Source organism: Petaurus breviceps, unplaced genomic scaffold (genome assembly GCF_028583685.1).
Source record: "Petaurus breviceps papuanus isolate PSGF00001 unplaced genomic scaffold, PetGlider_PUasm1.0 582, whole genome shotgun sequence".
Classification (NCBI taxonomy): Eukaryota; Metazoa; Chordata; class Mammalia; order Diprotodontia; family Petauridae; genus Petaurus; species Petaurus breviceps.
In genome coordinates this window covers 6836442-6861416 of record NW_027186390.1, presented here as the reverse complement: position 1 = coordinate 6861416, position 24975 = coordinate 6836442, and the positions used below count along the sequence as shown (strand labels likewise).

General features: G+C 40.2%; 1 protein-coding gene across 2 annotated transcripts in view; it reads right to left on the bottom strand.

Annotated features, from left to right (window-relative positions):
• The window catches only part of F13A1 (coagulation factor XIII A chain), a 407127-nt gene that overhangs the window by 19727 nt on the left and 362425 nt on the right, over positions 1-24975 (bottom strand). For both annotated transcript variants that reach the window (XM_069103537.1, XM_069103536.1), the window contains 4 exons: positions 23380-23468; positions 17024-17177; positions 8856-9143; positions 1759-1919 (listed from right to left, as the gene is read on the bottom strand). In XM_069103537.1, coding sequence (XP_068959638.1) covers positions 1759-1919; positions 8856-9143; positions 17024-17177; positions 23380-23468 — 692 coding nt within the window. The remainder of the gene's footprint in view (positions 1-1758; positions 1920-8855; positions 9144-17023; positions 17178-23379; positions 23469-24975) is intronic.

Here is a 24975-nt window from a genome sequence, read left to right as displayed (position 1 = left end):
AAATGTAAAATTGAGGGGGCTTGACTACAGGACCTCTAAGGTCCATTTCAACTTCAAATGTGTGAAGCTAGAAGTCTACAAAAACATAGAATGGCCTTCTATCAGCAACTAGATTTAAAAGAAAGGAAAAGGACAATTCTGACATTATGTGTGTATACACATATATGTATGTACACACACACATATATAGGTATATGTGTGTATCAAATGAGATAATATATGCAAAATACTTTGCAAACTTAAAGCTCTAATACTGGCTTAAATGCTAGCTATTATTATTATTATAGTTTGGTTGTTATTTTTTAAATTACAGCTAAAGCTCCTTCCATCTAAAACTCTTGGATAATTCTGTAACTTAAACACCATTTTTCAGAAAACCAACTGTTGCCTGAAGTATTCCTGTCTAGGATCTGGGTGCCAATTGTTAGCTGTCACTGACCTGAGAAATCTCCTGGCACCCATTAATGTAGGATGCCTGCTGGACATCTGAAGGTACCTTTAATCACTGGGCACCTCAGTTCCTTTAACAATCTTGGGCTTTTGCTTACAGGTGAGGTGCCACTGGCTGTGGCCTTGAGTATTGCCAAGAGCCCTCCATCTCTTAGCTCTGGGCATTCTCTCTGGCTGTCTCCCATGCTTGGAATGCTTTCCTCCCTCTACTCTGACTACTGACCTCTCTGGCTTCTTTTACATCTTCTCCACCCCCCCCCCCCCAAATCCCACTTTCTACAAAAAACCTTCCCCAAGCCCTCTTGATTCTAATACCTATCCTTTATTATTTCCTAGTCATCTTCTGTGTATATATGTATATGTATGTATGTATATATATATATACACACACACACGTTTGCATGTTGTCTCCCCCATTAGATTATAAGCTCTTTGAGGGCAGGAACTGTCTTTTGCCTCTTTCTATATTTCCAGCACTTAGCACAGTGACTAGCACATATGAGGTATCATATAAATCAACCAATGTTGATTGATCAATGAACTGAACTGATCAATGAATTCATCCATAAACCAATGTTGATTGGTTTATATTCTAAGCTAAGGCATATGGGAAAGCAGCTCTTCCCACACACCCCTTCTCCCACAGCTGCTGTTGCCTTTACTGCTCCTAGGAACTATCAATGGTGTTGTGGAGGGTGGTGTGAAAAGAAACCTCCCCCCACCTCCAAATTTGAGGGAATTGGCCATAAGTCTACACCACGATTTCTGGTAGTAACTGGAAGCCACACAGACTCTGAAGGTTGAAGCAGGAGATTGGCAAGGATATAAAGGTCTGATACAAACCAGTCTATTTGTGTACTTTGTTAGGTACTAGACATTGATGATGTTAAAAAATCTTTTGGGTAGGGCACAGTGGGGGAAGTTTACCTAAGGGTGGGGGGGTATTTCATTTATATATGCTGTTCCTTCCCTGATTTATTCTGAACAATTAATAGTTAGCTGTGTTTCTGTATCTATCACATCTTTAGTTACTTTTCTATAAGTACATTTATAACCAGAGATACATTTATATCTCCAGCTATAGCTACATATTTATATCTGGAGAAATGTCTGTGTGACTATATATAGTGCTGTTTATTTCTTTCAAAGAACAGAAGAGTCTGGCTCAGGTTTTAGAGCAATAAGGAACACACACACAGGGCTCACTTGTTACTGACGCCCAGTTGGCATCAATGAATGCCCAACTTCTCAAAGAACTAGGGCATGCATTGGTCGGTCTTGCCCCTCTTTGGAATTGATGGAACTGACCTTGAGATTCACTGTAGGGATATGCAGTACAGTTGATTTCTGCATGGCGAGAATCTTGCTGGTCTCATTGATCCGAGCAGAGACGAAGAAATGGAGTGCACCCTGTTCCAGCAGCTGGCCCATGTACTCGCCAGCTTTGATTTGCACCTCCTCATTTTTAACTGGCCAGGAAGAAAAGCAAACATGTGAAAGAGTGAAACCAGAAAGAAGGCCTGTTGCTTTCTCAATGTAATCTAGCTTTCCAATAACAACATAACAGGTTGGGACTGCAACAGACGTGGGGACAAAGAGAAGAGAAAGTCAACTGGGAGGAGTAGTGTGCATTTGGTCCAGTGGTCCTCAGTGAAATGACTAAAAGATGATAACTTGTAAAGGCTCACTGGATTTTGTCAAATGATAATCACAATGCAATTATTCTTTTTATTTCCCCCAAAGGATGTCCTCTTGGCCATCTTCAATGAGAAGGGCTTTTAATTCATAGTGCTTTGCACATAGAAGACACTTAGTACAAGGAAGAAAGAGAAAGGAAGGAAGGAAAGAAGAAAGTAAGAGAGAGAAATGAAGGAAGGGAGGAGGTAAGTGAGAAGGGAAGAAAGGTGGAAAGGAAGGAAGAGAAAGGAAGGAAAAGAGAAAGAAAGGAAGGAGGAAAGGAAAAAGGAAGATAAGGAAAAAAGAAGGAAAGAAGGAAGGAAGTGGATTTATTAAACACTTTGGGGGCAGCTAATCTAGTGAATCTAGTGAATCTAGCGCTGGCCCTAGAGTCAGGAGTACCTGAGTTCAAATCCGGCCTCAGACACTTAACACTATCTGTGTGACCTTGGGCAAGTCACTTAATTGCAATTGCCCTGCCTTTCCCCCTAGAAAAAAAGCCCCCCCCCCAAAACAAAAACAAAAACCTACTTACTTTGGTCCAGGCAACTTTTTTGTTGAATTGCTGAACTGAAAGTAGCTTTAACTAGGGATGCTATTAAGGGGATTTCAGATATCCTCCATGGCATAGTATGGAATATTGGGGTGTAAAGAAGGAGTCCTAGGCTGGTATACCTCTCTAGGAATCAAAAAGATCTCATGCAGACTGTGGCCTGGGTGGCCATCTACAAAATAATAAAATAGGCGATGATTCTCTTTGGTGGTTCCTTGTCTCTCTGCTCTCTTCCTCCCTGTCATCACCTACCTCCTAAGAACTGAATGGTTTTATGTTGACTCCAGTCTTTCCTTCCACAGAGAAAACAATCTTATAAAATGAACCCTGGGATATTAATGACTATGCCCTATTCAGGGATAGAACCATATTTAGCCAGTCTCTAATGGATTTCAGGGATCCATGATAAGCCCTTGGGAGGGAGATATTTTGGGGTATATGGAACTGCCGGCAACCTTTAAATTAGACTACGTAGGTAACTGCTTATTTCACCTGTCTGATGATAAGTAACTGAACTATATTCAGTTGCATTGGTTTTTTTTTCTCTTTCTCACTTTCTTTGCCATTCTCAGGTCTCAAGCTCCTAGAGAAAATTAGGTAAAGAGGATTCCTGGCTACCCAAGCCTGTAAAAACCCTCCTGGGGAGAACCCACTCTGTGTCTCACTATACAAGGCTGCAAAACCTTTAGCCTGCCAGTGTTGAGCTATTCAGGCCAGACCGTCACCTATGGTAAACCTGCAGGCAGAGTACAAGAAGGCAATTGATTCACTCATTCTTCCCCCATCATTTCCCTGCTCATCACTCTGCTTCTTCCAAAGATCCTTCACTGTGCTCTTCAATGAAAATGATCGAAGGAAAGAAATCCCCTGACTGGTAATTTGAGCTCCAGCTCCAGCAAATCTTTTTTTTTTTTCTTTTTTAGCTATATTGAGCAGCAATCGGTATTGGGTAATGACTTGGGGATTCTGAACTGTGGGAAGTTCCAGGGACAAACCTTTCAGTGAAGTGACCAGTGAAGGTAAGAGATGGGTGGAGGAGAAAAATAAAGAAGAGCTCAGGAACTGAAGGGCACAGGATTCTCTAGGCTAAGATGTCATGAGCCCTCCTTGGGGTAGGGGCAGCGGCAAACCTAGGGGATGGGCCAGAGGCCACAACACTTATCCCTAGAGAAATCATAGGAGATTTCTGTCTTGGAAGAGCAAGTCAGACTTGTAATTTCTTCATACCTGAGGACACACCCCATACCACTGTGCATATCATATAAACCTTCAGAGTTCCAGGCTAAAGAGGAAGCTACTACTACTACTACTACTACTACTGTTACTAGCTAACATTTATATAGTGATTACTATGTGTCAGTCACTGGGTGAAGAACTTACAATTACTATCTCATTTCATCCTTACAACAACCCACGGTGTTAGGTGCTATTATTATTCCCATTTTACAGATGAGGAAACAGAAGCAGACAAAAGTTAAGAGACTTGCCCAAGGTCACAGAGCTACTAAATGTCTGAGGCTGGATTTGAACTCAGCTTTTCTGGACTCTGGACCTGGTATTCTATACCCAGCTTCCTTGTTCTGCTATGGAGTAGCTCTGACTCCATTCTGAACCCTCTAAGGATATAATCTTTCCTCCTAGTATGGTGACCAGGGTCTGGATTTCCTTCTAGCTTTGATCTTGCCTTAACCATGCTTACTCCTAGGCTCCTTTATCAGTTTTCCAACTAAGGTACCTCCAAAGCCAAGAGTGGTGAATGGAGTCCAGGCTCCAGGCATTCAGCCCCTAAACTATACTCTAAGCTGGCCCATTACCAAGGAAGCTGATATACCAGACTGCTGGCTGATGAAATGGCAAAATGAAAGGATCTACAGAAGAAATATCTTGCCTAGGGCTAGCTCTAGTCATAATAATAATGATAAAAATTCTCCTAGTTTTCCTGATGTGGACTGTTTGGCCAGATTTCAGGCTTTGGGGATATCCCTGGTTTCTTCTTATCTTCGATAATCTGAGGGCCAAGACCTTTTCACTCCTTGAGTGGTAGCTAAAGGGTCACCTAAATTGCAGGACTACAGAACCTGGGTTCAGTTTCAGAGCCCAGGAGAACAGTATTCCTGAAATAGCATGTTATGTAACTGCTGTATTTTGCTACTGAACAAGAAATTGTTCCAGATAAAGTTTATTAATCATGGCAAGAGAAAGAGTAATAGAACTCCACTGTACTATTGGTAGAGCTGGGTTGCTGCCAATATCATTTACTGTGCCTGGGGAAAGCCAGGGGAGACACAGACCTGAGCTGTCTTGCCTCCTTTCCCCAAAGTAAAGAAAACTAAATATAGCCAAGTTGAAATGATAGCACCTTTGAAGGCACTGGAAGGTTTAAGTTATTCAGATCCTCCAAGCTGATTCCAGCCCACACATTCCCTTTAATCATCAATCTGGAAAGCATGCATTCAATTCCAGTAGGGAAACTTTTATTTCAACAGATTGAAAAATACCTGTCTTTGACCTGCTTGTTAAAGTTCTTGTGCGAAGATACCTTTCCCAACCTAGTATTGGCTTCTTGAATGTAATGCTCTTCAAATTTTTTTTTAAATCAACAACTAGGATGATGATAGAAATCACATCTATCAAATTTGGGGGTGATATTATTCTGGGAGGGAGAACTAACATGCTCAACAGAATCAGGACATATGACCTTGGCAGGCTAGCATAATCTGCTGAGTCTAGGATGAGATTTAATAGGGATAAATGTTAAGTCCTATAATTGGATTACAAAATGAACTATACAGGCAAAAGATGGGGAAGATGTGACTAGACAACAGTTTGTATGAAAAAGACAGGTGTTTCTTCTTTTTTTGTGGGCTACGAGCATCATATAAGCCAATGGTATGATGTAATAGCTCCCAAATTTAATTTAGTCTTAGGAGCTTAGTGTTTAGGACAAAGGAGGTGGGAGTCTCCTTCTATCTGCTCCAACTAGATCGCATCCAGAGTACTGTTTTTACTTCTGTATGCCATGTTTAGATGGTGGCAGCTAGATGGCACAGTGGATAGAGTACCGGACTGGAGTCAGGAAGACTTGAGTTCAAAACTAGCTTTAGACACATACTAGCTGTAGGACCCTGGGTAAGTTAACACTGTTTGTCTCAGGTCCCTCATTGTAAAATGAGCTGGAGAAGGAAATGATAAACCACTCAAGTATCTTTGTAAAGAAAACCCCAAATGAGGTCACAAAGGGTCAGCTGTGACTGAACAACAACAACTAACAAGGTATTTAGAGTTAGAAAGGACCATAAAGGCTGCCCAATGTAACCTTCCTCATTTGACAGAAGAGGATCAGGTCCCCAAAATGACTAAATGATTTGATCAGGGTCACACAAATATTGATTAGCAGACCTGGGATTTGAACCCAGAACCTCTAACTCTAAAGTCAATTTTCTTTCCATTGTAGTATCCTGGAAAGAGGTATCAGTAGAATAGATGGGGACTCAAATTAGGTAAACATGTAATAAGCAACTAGACCATAAAAGGTCAGCTTTATTTACCATACAATTTTACCCAGAACAGGTACCAGTCTCATTATACTTCACTAAAGTATTTTATAACTTGGCAGCCTTTTTACCCTATCTTGAGTTCTTTACATGCATAGAATAACAGGGATCCAAAATATTTTTCTTCATTAATAATTAAGAAATTATTTTTTCTCTTCTGAGTATAGGAGACCAATGACACCTGTAGGGCTTTCTACAACATCCAAGGGAATCTTTCAGAGTTTCCTGTATTGTAGGAGCCTAGGACTTCTGCTGGTAAATTTTAAAATCTTCCTCTTCAATTTTGAACAGGTAGCTGGAGCTGCTGATTTATAGACTACAGCAGCTAGGTGATGCAGTCGATATAATGCTGGGCCTAGAGTCAGGAAGACCCGAGTTCAAATATGACCTCAGACACTTCCTAGCTATGAGCCCCTGAGATAAACACTGTTTATCTCAGCTTCCTCTGCTGGAGAACTGGAGAAAGAAATGGCAAACTACTCTAGTGTCTCTGCCAAGAAAACCCCAAAAGAGGTCACAAAGAGTTGGACAGGACTGAACAGACAAAGTGACAACCACATTCCCTCTAAGATATTGATTTTGAAACCTGAGACAAAGACTGCAGGGTGTGGCTACTACCAAATTCCATGCCCACAAAATAAAGAATGATAGATTCTTACAGGTAATTAAGCCACTCCCTGAACATGAATTAGGGCCTTCAGTCATCCTTTCAGGTTACCTGTACAGCTATTTTTCAGGCTACCAACTGAATGAAAAATTGGGTCTTAATGAACCCAACCTGCTTCTAGTCCCTTCTAGCATGTCTAACAACTAAGCCTACATGTCCTGACTCAGGCTTTGGTTCCACAGGATCATGGGATCATAGATTTAGAGTGGGAAGGTGGCTTAGAGGCCATCAAACGAAACTAAGGCCCAGAGAGATTAAGTGACTTGGCCAAGGTCACAAGATAGTGTCTGAATCGTAATTCAAAGTGACTGTCTCCTGACTTTAAGCCAGTGCACTATCCACTGCACAACACTGCCTTGAATGTTATGCTTATTTTGCAAGAGGATACATTTCCCAATAGCATATCAAATACCATGCTTGAGGAAATGTCATTGCCAAAATTTCAGCTTCAAATTCAAGATGGTGTATGACAGCCCTGATGGATAAGATTCTGGATTTTCCCATAGTGAAAACACTCAGGAGGGTATATAAGAAAAACGGGGTGGGAGAGGTCAGGGATAAGAAAGAAGAACTCAAAGTGGTATGAAGCAGCAGAGCCATGTCTGAAACATCATTTTCTGATCCAAAACAATTCTGAAGGACTTATGATGAAAATTGCTATAAAATTGTGTGTATCTTTTGATCCAGCAATACTGCTACTAGGTCTGTAACCCAAAGAGCTTTTAAAAGAGGGGAGGGGAAGGACCTATTTGTGCAAAAATATTTATAGCAATTTTTTTTTTGTAGTGGCAAAGAATTGGAAATTGAAGGGATGCCCGCCAATTGGGGAATAACTGAGCAAGTTGTGGTATATTATTGTGATGGAATACTATTGTGCTATAAGAAATGACAAGCAGGATGATTTCAGAAAAAGCTAGAAAGACTCACATGAACTGATGCAAAGTGAAGTGAGCAGAACAGGAGAACATTGTACGCAGTAACAGCGATACCGTACAATGATCAATTGTGAATAACTTAGCTATTCTCAGCAATACAATGACCTAAGACAATTCCAAAGGATTTATGATCAAAAATGCTATTCACATCTAGAGAAAAAAACTGATGGAGTCTAAATGCAGATTGAAGCATACTATTTTTCACTTTTTTTGCAGATTGTTTTTTGGTCTGTATCCTCTTTCACAACATGACTTATATGGAACTAGGTTTTGCATGATTATACCTTAATAACCTATATAAAACTGCTTACCATCTCCAGGGGAGGGAGGGAAGAAGAGAATTTGGAACTCAAAATGTTTAAAAAATTAATGTTAAAATTCTTTTTACATGTAGTTAGGGGGAAAATAAAACATCCAAAACAAAGTGACAAAAAAGCTTCACCTCTGTCACATACTAGACTTTGACCATGGGCAAGTCATTTAACTTCATGCCCCAGGTAACTTTCAACAATTACAAGTGGCAGGGGAACTGCATATCTGAATTTGTGGAGGGAGTTCCCACACTAGTGAAATCATCAGATTCTGAGCCTTCCTCCCAAACTCATTTTTTTTTAGGGGGGAAGGAGATCAAACTTCAATTCTCATTATGCCCTTCAAAAACCAAATTGTTCACCAGAGTTGAGACTCTTCCAAAGGTCTCCATTAGACATACCTCCTTTCCTAAGTGGGCAAAGAGATTCTCTAGAGAAATTTACTAATCCCCTGGAGATACCTAATCTATCATCGGCTCACAGAATTCTTGAGGTAGAATATTTGAATTTTCATTCCTTTCTGTTGGAGATTGAGAAGACCAAGGAGGCTGATCTAGACAGCACATGAGCAAGCTCTCTTCCTGATGCCCTTGTGTCTATGCTCTAAGAAAGCAGGTGGTGAGGACCATCACCAATGAGGGAAGAAGAAAGGAAGAAAGAAAGAAAATTTGGGACTCAGAAATTTGAGAAAAAATCTCCCCAACTTACAAGAGTAGGGGTCCAATTTCACATCGAAGGAATGATTCTTGAATTCCGACTTTGCAACACCTGTATAGAAGACGATATTGCCAGAGAGATAAGCCGTAGCTGTGTAACGTCTAGAGGTGCTGTTCCGGAAAGTGATGGTGACTTTGAAGTCTTTTCCAAGTACAGCCTTTTCTACCTCAAAGTCCATGTCAATATCAGCCTTGAACTGATGGATGCCCTCTGTGTCAAGAGGCTTTTTAGCCCCATACATCAGAGCAGTTTCTAGGGCAAGTCTCTCTTCTTCTTTGCCTAAAGGAAAAGAACCCAAAATAATGAACAGTTATAGAGGCCCAGATATTTATTTAATCAATTTATCCATCTGTCTGGGGGCTGAATTCTGGAAATACACTAGAAGTTTCTTCAAGATGTGTTTCTTTACTGCTATTTTTGGCATTTGAAAAGTAGGAAACATGAAGCTACTAAAACTTAGCTCTATTCTTCTGAACCAAAGCCTAATTATGAATTTTTGTACCTGGGGCAAATACAAAAGATGCATTTAGGGTAAGCAGGAAAAGGTGAGAAGGGGCAACAGGACACCACCCCAGGGATGGGGAGACAGAAACTCTGGGAAAGGTCGCCATGTGGGGTCAGGGGAAGCAGGGAAGGGTAGGGGAGGAGATCAAATCTTGTCATTTCTTATTTTAACTAATTATTCTTGTTAATTAGGCATGTAGCTCCACTGTTTCTATGCTGCTGATCCTGCTACTGAAGGACTTTGAAAGCACACTCTAAAGTGGGTGACCTAGAGAAAAGCCCTAGCTACCCCACCCTAGTTAGAGCTCTACTTCTGAATGTAGTCCAATTTTTTACTGCTTGGCTCTAGCAGAGCATTTTTAAAGGACTCTTCCTTCCGCTTCTCCCTCAGAGACATTACCTTTCTCCTACTCCTGACATTCTCCTTTCTTTCCTATTTCTTTGCTCTTCACATATGTTCCCTGTATGTGTTCTCCTCCTCCAAAGATGATATGGCAACCTGTAGGAGAGGGTAGCCATGGGTAGCCATGTTGGGGAGATCTTATCCATGGGATTTTGCTTTGAATTAAGTCATCTTCTAGTTGGTCCCATAAAAGAAACACATTCTGGTGAGTGGGGTGGAATCATGGACTATGTTTTTTGAGTGGTTGTTGATCCTCAGAGTCTCTCAAACTTGGGCTCTCTTTCTGAGGGCCCAAAAAACTAGAGTACATTTGAAGGGCTCATCTCGGATCTTTATGCTGGACACCCAAAAGGTACTACTGGAAGCCACTAAAGATTTTCTCTTTTTAAAAAATGTGTTACCTTTCCTAGGCTGTGTTTGTACAGCAGGGTTTTCTGATTTGACTTTTATAGATCAAATCAATTGTTTTACTGTAACTATTAGACTCTTACGTGTCAAAATGCCATTGATGTATCACTGTTTATGGGGAACTAGGGATTTGATGTGTTATTTCTTTGTCCTAGGTGAGGAAAGTCCTTTCACCAAGGCAGATGGACACTTTCTTAGATAGCTGTTTACAGCATTGAGAGGTTAAGTAAGTATAACAGATGAGACTTGAGCCCAGATCTCCTTGACTTCAAAGCCAACTCTCTTCCTCTCCCTCTCTCCCTCCATTTCTCCCTTCCTCTCTGTCTCTCTATTTCTCTCTGACTCTGTCTCTCTCCCTCCCTACTTCCCTCTCTTCTCTCATATACATCATTCTGCTGCTAGTCTACATTTAACATTGCTGAATATTGTAGAACACTGTGGTTATTAGTTTAAAGGGCTCCTATGGCTATTCAGTTATTAGAAGATTGGTTGTCTTTCATGGGAACTGGTGTACATTTAGAACAATTAGTCTGATGAGTACCACTAAATGTTGGTGATCGTATTTTTAAAAGCTTTGTGGCATACCAGGATACTTTGCAAGGTGGCAGTGTATGGTACAAGGAATTCAGAAGAATAAGAATAGTAACTCTTATGTAAAACAGGTATAAAACCCAAACTGCAATTGGCCCACAGAACTCCCAACCACAGAGGAACCAGATGAAAATATAACTGAGAAATGTTTGACAAAATAAACAAAAACACAATACAAGTAATGTTAATTTGTAGTTTTCTAAGTCAATATTGACCTAGAGATTTCTGCTTCTATTTGAATTTGACACCACTCATATACAATACTTGGTGCATTGATACATTGTAGTATTCCCAAAATACAACCATTAATAGAATAATTTAGGAATGAGTAAACTACCTAAAAAAGGGCAGTGAATAGAGTGCAAAGCCTGGAGTCAGGAAAACTAATCTTCCTGAGTTCAAATCTGTCCTCAGACACTTACTAACTGTGTGACCCTGAGCAAGTCACTTAACCCTGTTTGCCTTAGTTTCCTCATCTTATCAAACGAACCAGAGAAGGCAATGACAAGCCACTCCAGTACTGCTGTCAAGAAAACCCCAGGTGGGGTTACAAAGATTTGGACAGGACTGAAATGACTGAACAATAAATAACAACTGATTCTTGAATTCCTACTTTGCAACACCTGTATAGAAGACGATATTACCAGAGAGATAAGCCGTAGCTGTGTAACATCTAGAGGTGCTGTTCCAGAAAGTGATGGTGATTTTGAAGTCTTTTCCAAGTACAGCCTTTTCTATCTCAAAGTCCATGTCAATATCAGCCTTGAACTAATGGATGCCTTCTGTGTCAACAGGTTTTTTAGCCCCATACATCAGAGTAGTTTCTAGGGCAAGTCTCTCTTCTACCTGACAATAATAGTGATAATGACCGAGGAGCTAGTGAGCACGTTTGGCTGCTCTCTGGCAAGAGAAGGATTACAGGAGAATGCTAGCAGGCAAAACATCCCCTGGAGCAGTTTATACAGCACCCTTGGCTGCTCATGGCATGGTGAGAGCATCGTTTCTAGCACATGACAATGCAGGGACATTATCACCTTTGTTTTACTTTGCAACTTGGCATAGCAGCTCTTGAAGACAATCCATCAAATGATGGGGCAGTTGCAAAATGAGTCAGTGGAGGTAATCTCCCAACAAAATGGCAGATCCCTGAATTACTGTTGCATTTGTCTTCTTGGACAGGATCAAGTAAGGTAATGTTTGTGAAGATGCTTCGAATACCATAAAGTGCTAGACAAATGTTTTTACTGATCTTCCTTGTATTTAAATTAAAGCTGTTTTATTTACCATATGTTTTTTGGGGGGGTTATATATTTAAGTAGCAGTCATGACTGCTTTATTTTATTGGTTGGGACATTCACAGACAGAGATCGGGAAGGATTCTGTTCTAGGCTTGGGGAACAATGTAAACTGAGGCAAGGAGACATGAGAGGGCAGGATGAGCAAGAGTTGAAATCTAGTGCAATAGGGGTCATCCCTGTAGCACATCCTTTAGCAAGCAGTGGAAGCCCCTGTCCCATTCCCCATGAATCATCCTTATAATACAGATCCTGATTAGTGTGTAAATTAGTGAGTCCCATGCAGTGGCAGCATTATTCAAATTGGCGCTGCATATTTCTCTTGGGCTTTAATAATTGAACACATTTTCTACAACTATAACTTAAAATAGAACAAATTCTAAGACATGCCACCACTTCATGGGATCCATTATTAGAGCTAATTGAGACTGACCTGTACTAGGCTAGTTGGAATATTTGTTATTTTTCAGTTGTGTCTGACTCTTCATGACCCCATTTGGGGTTTTCTTGGCAAAGATGTTGGAATGTTTTCCATTTCTTTCTCCAGCTTATTTTACAGATGAGGAAATTGAGGCAAACAGGGTTAAGTGACTGGCCCAGGTTTACACAGCTAGTAAATGTCTCAGGCCAGATTTTAAATCAGAAACACGAGTTTTTCTTATTCTAAGCCCTTTGCCCCTCTGTGCCACTTAGGTGCTCATAGCTGGAAAGCAAGAGTCCACAAAAGGGAAATAATATGAAATAAGGATAGATAAGTAGGTGAGAGTAAGATTACATAGAGCTTTGAATACCATGTTAATGCTATTTTTATTTTTGAAAAATCGTGGGCCACTGAAGGTTTTTTAGCAGAAGAGGGGAATCATATTTGTTGTGTATTAAGGAATTACTAAGGTATTAGCGCAGAGGATGGGTTACTGAGGGAATACAGTGAAGGCTTGGAGGCCAGTTAAGTGACTATTACAGTAGTCTAGGTTAGAGATGAGCACCTAGACTATGGCAGTTATCATGGGAATTGATAAGAAGTTAAAATTCAAGTTAAAGTATTATGAGTGGAATTAAAAATGGAAGAATTTGCTGATTGATTTGACGTGTGGCTTATGAGGAAGAAGAGAATCAAAGATGATTCCAAGATTCTGAGTGTGGGCATTATGTTGCCATTAACAAACGAAAGAGAAGTTGGAGGAGGGACTAATTTAGGGGGAAAGATAATGAACTTAGGCGTCAGCCTATTGAGGCTGAAGTGGTAGTAGGCTAACCAGGTTAATACAACTATCAGGAAGTTGGAAATGCAGCTCTGGCCTAGGTGAGAGGATGGAGGTGGAGTTTTTTCATCTGAAAATTGAGGAGATAGGACCAGATAACCTCTAGGATGTCTCCCAGCTCTTACTCTATGCTCTGATGATCTTATGATGTGTATGACCTTAGGGAGGTCATGGAACCTCCCTGGGTCTCTATTTTCTTACTTGTGAAGTAATGTGTTTGGACTAGACAATATGTAAAATCTGCTTTGGTTCTGGCTACCCCACTGATTCTGGCAAGTTCATGGAACATGCCAGCATATGGTATAAAGACACACCTGGAAGTCTTTTCATGGGTGCTCAGATAAAAATAATTGCAGAATAGATCAAATGAATCTGGGAAGTTGGCATCCATTTATAGCACCATCAAATAAGCATATTTATTTCATTTACTAGGAGATGAGGAATTAAAATATCACAGGTCAATGAAATGCTTTATCTATGCTAATATAGAAAAAAAGTAACTCCAAATTAGCTATTATCATTCCTGGTAGGGATCAGATCAAACTGGAGAGGAGAAAAGCTAAAAATAACTGGGCAGGGTAACCAGGTGGCACTGCAGATAGAGCCCTGAAACTTTAAGTTAAGAGGACCGGGTTAAAATATAGCCCCAGACATTTACCAGTTGTATGACCTGGGATAAGTCACCTAACCTCTGTCTACCTCAGTTTCTTTATCTGTAAAGAGGAGATAAGTAGCAGGGTTTTGTGAGGATGAAATGAGATCATATGTGTAAAGCAGTTTGCAAACCTCAAAGTGCAATATAAATGCTAGCTATCTTCATTATTTTGGTTTTGGAAGTAGATGTTGGTGTGACAGGTGGAAAGAAGGGTAAATGAACAAAGACAAGATTTGTGTTGTTAGCAGTACAGCTTCAGTGGGGAATTAAAAGAGAGTTGGAATCACCAGCCTGCCCTATAGAAAACCCCCCAACAAGACAAATGAAGTAGAGCTGTCTAATACTTTGGCGGGGCAGCTGGTTGGTACAGTGGACAGAGAACCAAGCCAGCAGTAAAGCAGACCTGAGTTCAAATCCGGCCTCAGACACTTATTAGTTGTGTGACCCTAGGTAGGTCATTTAGCCTTGTTTGCCTTAGTTTCCTCATCCGTAAAATGACCTGGAGAAGGAAATGGTAAATCACTCTCTTATCTTTGCCAAGAAAATCCCACAAGGCTCACAAAGAGTCAGACACAACTGAAATGACTAGCCAGTTACCATTCTAGTACTTTGACATCTGGGGAAAGCAGCATGAAACAGGCCTTCAAAGCAACTTTATAATTCACCTTATCAAAGTAATATAAGAAGTAATTAAAACCAGTTTAGTTGAGTAAGTGGGAAGACCCCAGGACACTAGAACGATGTGAGGAGAGACCCTGATACACCGGTCTAGGGAAAGAGACCTTGAAACTAGATATTGTCAATATGGCCAGCACCAGGATGCATGCAATCCTGTAGGATTAGAGATACTAGATAGCAACTCCTGAAAGAGAGATCTGAGGGTAACATGAGACACAAGACCATTGCCTTGGGGGAACAAGGCAGGTCAGGCTAGGGAGTCATTCACTTACTAGTAGCATGGAGGATAGAAGCATAGAATGGTAGCTTTGTATTTTAACTAATTATTCTAGCTAATTAGGTGTTGACACTAGTTGTTTCCATAGCACAGAAGGGGTACTAGTGCTGTCAAATCTTAAATGTAACAAATTTAACAATTGCACACTTTAAAAATAATTTTAAAAAATATTATGCCCTCTAAATCCAGGTGCCCTAGGAGTAAGCCCCAGTCATTCTTCCCTAGTTACAACTTTGAAAGCATGTGTTTCAGGAATTTCCTGGTGGTTCTGGGAAGCATGACCACCCCTAAGACCCGTTGAGCCAAGCAATCAATAAGCAGATGGGAGTTCTGAAATTGTGTAGAGGGGAGGGAGCACCAGTGGGGAGAAGATCCACATTTTTCTCAGAGTCAGGCAGGGTTTATGGCTCCTTCTGGATGTATTCTATACTCCAGTATACAACATTTGTAGACCATCTGCAAAATTCAAGTAGCACTTGGTCTACAGTTATAGGAAATTGTTGAAAGGAAAATAAAAGGCTTCACTTGTCAATACACATAGTGAAATTGCTCCTCCACTACGCAGGAAAAGAGATTCTAAAAATGGTGATTTTCTAACATGGATTACTCCATGGAACAGCTGAGAAGCACTTCTCCTTAGACCAGAAAGAACTCATACTTTAAAGCCACTCCTGACTTAATTACGCCTGCCTGCAAAGGTGATCATTGAGGTAGGTGTCAGCATTTCAAAGCTAGTTGGCAAAAAGCTATTTCTTTCTTGGAAACTGCAGCTTCTTCAACTGTATCTAAAGTTCAGGTTGAGTTTTGAAAGCAGGAGAAATTACCTGACTTGGATCAAGCCAAAATATTCTATTTCTGACCCAGACAGAAGAGAAGATTGATATCTTGTAAGCTACGTGCTTTGGTTTAACAATCACTCACAACATGTTAAAATGGCAGGAAGTTCCTCACACATGAACTAAGAAGAAGTTGGAAACATTTCATAAGAAAGTTCTCTATTTTCATTGTCTCAATCAAGAAATCCTAGAGCTGTAATAAAGATTTATTCTTTCATTTAGAGAGTTAGAGGGCGAATGGGTCAGGGCAAGTTCTGGGAAAGATGGTTTTCAACTTCAAAATAAAAATTAACTTGTTACTTGGCAAAAATGTAAAGTTAACCATGGCAAAAACTAATTAAATCCTTATTGATATTAAATGTAGGTAGCCTCATTAAGAGTCTGAGATCTTTATAACCAATTAATCAGTTAGTTCTCAAATCTAGTGAAAAGTCATTTTCTGTGTGTTTTTCTTGAACTCCTGACTTTATTTTCAGAGGCTACACATTAGTGCTTAAAATCAGGGGAATTCATAAGGGGAGCTTTCTTTTCCTTTGGTGTTTTAATAAACCACAAACTCAGTTATGAGGCAACAATGAGTTGTGGCAACTGAAAGAGCTAATGAGGCCCCAGGCTGTAATAAAGGAAACAGAGTGTTTGCACTGAGGAAGGTGATAGCCTTACTGGACCTTCTTGGGCATGTCCCAGCTAGATGATTTTGTTCAGTTGCAGACAATATCATATGACAATTGTTGAAGGAAGTAGGCATGGTTAGCCTGAAGAAGGGAAGACTTGGGAGAGGGAGCATGGTAGTCTTTAAGAGACCTATCAAAGAGCCTTGCTCAATTTGCCCTGGAATATGGAACAAAGACCAAAGGGGTGGAAGCTGTAATACAGTAAATATACAGTAAGCATGAAGATCAACCTCTCAAGATTAGGAAGAGGTCAAATGAAATGGTCTGCCTTAGACGAATGAGTTCTCTACCACTGGAGGTTTTCATGTAGAAGTTTTATGATCGCTTGTCAATACTGTAAAGGGGATTTACGATTTGGGTAAGGGTTGGAGGAGATGACCTTTGAAATACCTTCCAATTCTAAAATGTATGATTCCATACAAATAAGTACTTACAAAAATGCTATGAATACCACTGGATTCCCTGAATCAATTTCCTCAGGGACAGCAAATAAACACTTAAATATCAGGGAGAATTTGATCAAGTCAAACGCATGCATTCAACTAGCACTTCCTTTTGCCACTTGCAATAAGTTACCTTCTTGGAATTTGTAATTTTCAGTTATGTCCTGCTTTCCATCTCCACCAATTTCCTTGGTCAAGATTAATTTTCCAATGTGGGTTTTATCAACAGCTTCAACCAAATGAGTGGCATCTTTCTTGACTGTAATATACACAAGATCGCTGTTGACCTGGAAAGAAAAAAGAAGAGAGCACCCTGTCATCTATTGACTTGGCCACCAAAACATTTGTTCCTATTAGTCATAGTTATCTAAATAATTTTGAAGTCCATTTATGGAGATTCCTTATCAACACCTTTAACATATCAATATATTGTCCTTTTTTCAACATCGGTACAGAATGCAGAATCTAAACATTTCCATGTTTTGTTTTGTTTTGTTTTCTTCCTTCATGGAAGACTAATATTCTACAATGAGATCATTTCTGTAAAACAAGAATAGGAGCAGCCTAGCAGTAACTCACACAAAACTTTTGTAGCTTGTGGTTTGGCCCATAAGATTTGGGGGATCAAAAGTGGGTTGGCAAAACAATGATGGCCAGTCCCCAAGATCTCCCCAAGACCAATTTAATTAGTCATATTGCCGAGACCTATGTTTGGTCCATGAAAGCTTACCTCCAGAAGTTATATTATAGATAGAATGTTAGAGCTGGAAGGGACCTTATATAGAGCATCTGACCATCAACCCCTTTATTTTTTAAAAAAAGATTTTTCTTTTATTTGTACATTGCCTAGATTTCTTGCTCTTTCCTTCCTCTTCCCTCATCCAGGAAAGTCATGCTTTATAACAAAGAATTAAGAAAACAAGACAAAAATCATCAAAACTGATCAATGTATCAAAAACATCTGACTTATGCAATATCTTACACCTATGAATTCCCCCACCCCCACCTCCACAAAGGAGAGGCAGCTAGGTGGGCATAGTGGATAGATCACTGGACCTGGACTCTAGAAGACATTTCAAATCTCTTGCTGGATATCTGACTCTGGGTAAGTCACTTAACCTCTGTCTGCCTCAGTTTCCTTTACTATAAAATGGAAATAATTATAGCACCTACCTCCCAGGGTTGTATTGTATTAAATGACATGATATTTGTAAAGTACTTAGCCTACTACATAAGAAGCACTTAAATGCTTATGACCTTCCCCCTGTAGAGTCAAAAGAGAGGTGTCTTCTCATATATCTTCAATGGAACCAAGCATATTCTTTATAATTTCACAAATTTTACTTTCAATTTTTTTTTGTCCAACCCCCTCATTTTAACAGATAAGTGAGGAGGAGAGAGATTCAATTACTTGTTCCAGGTCACACAGCTTCTCAGGAATAGATCTGGGACTAGAATCAAAGGCTTTTCAGAGTTGGAAGAGATCTTAGATGCTATCTAGTTCAACCCCTGGACTATATCCCTGACAAATGGTTATCTAATCTCTCTGCAAGACCTCTGGTAATAGGGAATCTACCTCCAAAAGTAGGAGATTGTGCTTCTGGGGTATTTTCAGCATTAGGAAACATTTCTATACATCAAGGATGAAATGCAGTGTACCTCTATGCAGTTTCTACCCATTTTTTCTATATTTACAGCTGGTGCAAAGCAAGATTAATTCAATTAAATTATTTGTTAACAATGTTTGCTCTATACCTTTTGGGTTTCCTGATTTCCAATGCTCTTTCAAGATGTTTCACAAAGCTTCTTTTTCCTTCCCTTCTCTTCTTTTACCCAATTACCACCCAACACACACACACACACACACACACAAAGCCACTTGGGAACTAAATTAGTAGGATCACATTGGTTTTAGAAGAAAAAAATAAGACACAGTTTCTCTCTTCGGGGTTTATGACACTTATTGCCCCTATGGATTGCTCCTATATATGACACTCATTGTCTCTATGATTCTGTCCCGAAGGATTATCACCTTTTTGTTCTGAACACTATGCTTCTGATAAGATGGCATTAATTTTTTTTGGCTGCCATATCACACTATTGACTCATACTGAGTTTGCAGTTCCATAAGGCCACATATCCTTTTCAGATGAATGGCTATCTAGCCACATGTACTCCCATCTTGTGTTTATGATGTCAATTTTTCAAACCTAAGTGCAGAATTTCACATTAGGCCCATTGTTCTAGCCTGTCAGATCCTTAAGTTGCTGAGCCAAAGTGCTTGCTATCCCTCCTCACTGGGGTACCTGCAAATTTGAATAGGAGGACTTCTATGTCTGGATTCAAGTAAGTGAACATAACAATGTTGAACAACACAACTCCAAGCACAGATCCCAGGGGTACACCTCTATAAATTCTCTTCCAAAGTGAAATTGAACCAGTAATGATACTTTGGGTCTAACCACTCTACTGTTGCCAAATCCACTTCATTACAGTATCATCTAGCCTTTATCTATCAATATTTTCTAAAAGAACAGTATGAGAGATACTGTCAAATGTTCTATTAAAATTTAGAGAAGCTATGACTAGAATTTCCCTGATCTTCTAATATTGTCCTTGCAAAAGTGGAAATGAAATTTGTCTGAGAAGACTAGTTATTGATAAGGCTTTTTTGGGGTGATTACTTTCTTTTCTAGATGTTTACTCACTATCCTTTGAAAAATGCCTCCTAGAATCTTCTCAGGAATGGAAATTAAGCTCACTGTCTTGCAGTTTGCAGGCTCCACTCTTTTTATATCTGAAAATCGAAACATTGACCCTTCTCTAATCCTGCAATATCTCTCTTGTTTTGTATTAGATTCCACAGATCTCTAGCAGTATCTCAGCAATTACATTTGTCAAGTCATTCAGTAGGTGGCACAGTGGATGGAAGGCTGGTTCTGGAGTCAGGAAGACCCCCATTCAAAATCAGTTTTGGTCACTTACTAGCTGTGTGGCCCTGGACAAGTCTTAACTTAACCTCTGTCTAATTTAGTTGCCTCAAACTATAAAATGTGGATAATAATGTCACCTACTTCCCAGGGTTATTGTGAGGATAAAATGAGATAATATTGGTAAAACTTTTTGCAAACCTTAAAATACTGCATAAGTGAGGAGAGAAGGGAAGGGAAAGGAAAAGAAGGAAAGGGAAGGCGAGGGAAGGAAAAGGAAGGCTAGGAAAGGGAAAGGAAGGCTAGGAAAGTGAAGGGAAGGAAAGAGAAGGGAAGGGAAGGTTCGGGAAGGGAAGGGAAGGCTAGGGAAGTGAAGGGAAGGAAAGAGAAGGGAAGGGAAGGTTCGGGAAGGGAAGGGAAGGCTAGGGAAGTAAAGGGAAGGGAAGGGAAGGGAAGGGAAGGGAAGGGAAGGGAAGGGAAGGGAAAGGAAGGGAAGGGAAGGGAAGGGAAAAGAAAGTTATAGGAGGGAAGGGAAGGAAAGTGAAAGCTAGGGAAGGAAACACTAGGGAAGGGAAGGGAAGGGAAGGGAAAGAGCACATTCAGTTGAGAGTTTAATTCATGGAGGTTCTCTTTAAAGATTATCGCATCTCCATGAAGTTCCTTTTCTTGGAATCCCTGAGCAGCTTTTCTATTCACTTTTTAGCCACCTGAACATCCCTCAGAAATGGATAGCCCTCAGATTCAGGCCTCTGTCAGACAGAGTGAGAAATGCTGCCAATAGTTACTGAGGGCTTCAGTGGATGAGAGAGAGGGAATTCTCATTTGCAAATCTTAACAGCATCCTTAACAATCAAGATCTGAATTTAATAATGACACTGTGTGTTGACATTAGCAGTGATTAAATCAATTTGTTCCTGGTGGGAAGTCCTGTCTACCTCTCTCTGGTAATAAAACATAATAATAATATAAGGATTTGTGAAATATAGAGCATGATTTCCATCAAGAGATTCTTATAACAGCATAAACTAGAAGAATGAAACCCAGGAGGTTTGTGTAAATCAACAAAAGTCCAAAGTGACATTATGGAGATAGTGTTCCAAATATGTCTGCCCTTCGGAAGAGCCTGCAAACTATAACAGAAGCCCACAAAGAGGAAAATGCAGCAAAGTTCCTTTTTTTACAGGACATAGATATATGGGAATTCTTAGAAAATCATGGTACTTTACATCTCTCCCCCTCATTTGGCAGTTCCTCATGCACTGCCTCATGACAGCCCTTATATTATAATTCTGATATATTAGGTATTCCCAGGTATTATGTTCTGAGTCTTGTTTCCACTAGTGAGGCCCATATTCTGGCATTGAGGATGTCAATTATGTCATAGATAGGATCATAGAGCTTTGAAGGTACTAGAGAGGACCCTAGCCTAATCTCCTAATTTTACAGATGAGGAAACTGAGGCCCAGAGAGGTTAAATAAACTGCCTGAGTTCAAACAAATAAGTAAATGGTGGAGTTGGGATTTGAACTCAGGTTCAGCACTTTTTCCTTAGCAGCAGCATAGTTCCTCCTCTCCAATGATTCTTTGTTTTTGTTTGTGTTCTTTTGGCAGTAAGGATTACAGAGTATTTGGAGTCAGAGGACCTGCATTCAAAACCTGGATCTGCTACTTACTACCTTGGGCCAATCTCTTGACCCCAAGGGCTTCACTTCCCTCACACACAAAATAGCAGTATAGTACTGATCTCTAAGGTCCCTTCCTCTTCTAAATTGAAGACCCCACTCATCCTAGTTCTCTTTGATACTCTATAATCTTTATTGTCTCATTGATGAGTATTTTTTTTCTCCCATGGGTATTGACTTCTTACTAAAGCATCAGGGTTAATCCATAGATAAAATGTAAATTTTCTCTTGTCCTCAGTACTTGCCCCACTTTGAGAATAACTGATACAATAATTGAGAGTTTATATGGTTGAGTTAGCTGGGGACCTGGCCTTTAAAAAGGGGCTGGAGCAGGGTGGCCAGGTAGCACAGCAAGTAAGAGCACTGGCTCAGAGCACGGCTCCAGTGTGGGATGACCTGGGGATCAAATCCGGGGGCAGATACTTAGCACCACACCCAGAAATAATTGGCCTGTAACCTTGAGCAAGTTACTTAACCCCGATTGCTTAAAAAAAAGGGGGGGGGCTGGAGAGGAGGGCAGGGAGGATAGGGGGTACAACAAGTCAAAGACTGAATTCCCTAGAGAGGAAGACCCAAGTGAGCTTTCCAAAAAGCTAGGTGCTTGAGCAACCAAGAGTTAGTTCCTGAAGCACATGGTTGACTTCTTGGTGGGACAAGAAGACTGACTGACTTCTCTTTGTATAAGCTCCAAGCTCTTGTCATTCCCCCTTTGTTCTTTGTCTCTTTGTCTTCCTTTTAAAGAGCATGTCAACTGATTGTGACTCAATCAATTATTATCACTGTAGTGTCAATTAGGCAACAAATACCAGGACCAGGCAGGAAATTCACACTCTGTCAAGGTGTTAACATTGGCAAGAAAATTTCAATTCTAGTTTAGGGGACCAATACCAGGTATTAGAACAAAATCCAATGGGGCAACAAGGAGCCAGGCCAATGAGGGGTTACACCCAGTACACAAACTAATAGTCATCCCACATATTGTTATATAACTTTTATTTATGTCTTAGTTTACTAACTCAAATGTAGACTTCAGGGGGATAATAACTAAGTTTTGTACTCTTTTGGAATCTCTTTTCTCCTCCATACTAACTAGAATAATATCTTGCCTATGGTATGGTTTCATAGGTTTTTTGTTTTTGATTTTTTTTTTCCTAGTCTCATGTACAATGGATTGAGCAGTAGGCCTGGAAGCAGGAAGACCTCAATTCAATATATTAGATATTTATTAACTTATATATATATATATAATATATAACTATATGTTAATATATAATTCAATATATTAAATATTTACTAACTTTGTGATCCTGGCAAGTCACTTAACCTCTCTTTACCTCTGTATTCTCACCTGTAAAATGGGAGTAACAACAGCACTTATCTCCTGGAGTTGTGAAGATCAGATGACATCATATTTTTTCTTAAAGTACTTGGCACAAAGAAAGTGCTACATAAATATGAGTTATGATGATGATGTTGGGAACTCCCAGATTTCTGAGGAAAGTCTCCCCACTAATGCAGACTGAAACTCCTCTATGACAGGAGGTTTTAGAGAATTGCTTGGGGGCACTGAGAAATTAGATGGTTTGCTCCTGGTCACAGAGCTAGTAAATGTCAAGTCAGAGGAAGACTTGAACTGAGATCTGCCTGAATCCTAGGCTTGCCATCTACCCACCATGCCTACTGATTTCCATATTTATATAGGAGCATGTGTTTGCTCCTAGCTTCAGAGCTGTCAATTATGACTCTGCCTATAGTCTATAGACTCTGTCTTTCTGATTGTACAGCATCTAATGTGGTACAGTATGCAGGTAGGAACATTATTGAAAGGGGACGGCTTATACCTTGATCTGCCCCCCTTTCCCCAGGCTTTTACCTACCTCTGCAAAAACAAATGGTGTATCGAACTGGAAGCAAACATGGCCATGCTTAACAGCCTGGACAGAGGCAGGACCACAGCGGTACATCCCTAAGTGAGAGAGCAAAGGAAACGATGAGCTTGTTACCTCCAGGTTACATTAGGGAAACACTAGAAATTAGAGAGATCATCCTTCATAATACTGAAGCTGGGTGTGTATGGGACAAGACTTTCTAGTTTATTTTGTGCTAATTGGCCCAGCATGCTTTCCTCCTTCCCAATGGTTGGTTTATGAGGGACTGGGGAAGGTATTTAAAGACAAGGTATGAACCAGGAGTCTTTTTTCAGGAAAGTCCCCTCAAATTTGAAAGTTTGGAAAACCTGCCCTTCTTCCCAACTTTTTTCTTTATTACTATTAAAATGGTACCATGATACTCCCATTCACTCACAGTCACCCTTAACTCATCCCCTTCCTCAGCCTTCATATACAATCAGGTACCAAGTCCTGTGAATTCTGACTCTTTAATATGAGATGCAGTCATCCCCTCCCTTCCATAGTCATTACTACCACCCTAATTCAATCCTTTATCGCCTTTCATCCAGACCAATGTAATTGCTGTAACAACCTCCTAACTTCTTCCTGGATCTGAACCTTCTCTCTCTCTCTCTCTCTCTCTCTCTCTCTCTGCCATTTTTCACATATTCTAAGTTACAGAAGAATTATGGAATTTTTCCTTGTGAATAAATCTCATCATCGTCAAATGATGGCACTTAGCACAGTGCCTGATGCATAGCAAGTGATATTTAAATGTATATTTCTTTGCCCTCTTCTCCTCAGACCTTAGACTTGCCAATGTTCTACTAAGTTGGTTACCTTACAGCTCGTCTGTCCCTATACTGCTATCACTTCTTCAATTATCATCTCTACACAGATGATCCTCAGTCTGTTTATCCAGCCCTAACCTCATTCTTGACCTCCAATCTCACTTCTCCAACTGCCTATTATACATCCTGACCAGGAGCTCCCAGACATCTTCAACTTGACATGTCCAAAACCGAACTCATTATCTTTCCCCCCAAACTCTCCCCTCTTCCTATCTTTCCTATTACTTTAGAAGACACTATCATCTCTCCACTTATCAAGGTGTCTTTCATCCTTGACTCCTCACTCTCCCTCACCCTCCATATCCAATTTGTTGCCGAGTCCTGTCAATTCTACCTTCACAACATCGCTCGTACATGGAATCCCTTTCTCCTCTGACATTGCCACCACCCTGTTAGAAATCTTTATCACCTCACACCTGGATACTGAAATAGCTTGTTGGTTGGTTTTCCTGACTCAAGTCTCTCCTCATTCCAGTTCATCTGACATGCAACTGTCAAAGTGATCTTCCTAACGAGTACTCCCCTATTCACAATAAACTCCAATGGCTGTGATACACTTTATAACCTGGCCCATTCCTACCTTCCCAGTCTTGTCAGATGTTTCTCCCCTCTGTGTTCTCTGTAATCGGTGACATTGGTCTCTTTGCTGTTTCTCACAGAAGACACTTCAACCGTCTACTGTGTGCATTTTCACTGGTTATCTCCATGCCCAAAATGCTTTTCCTCCTCAGTT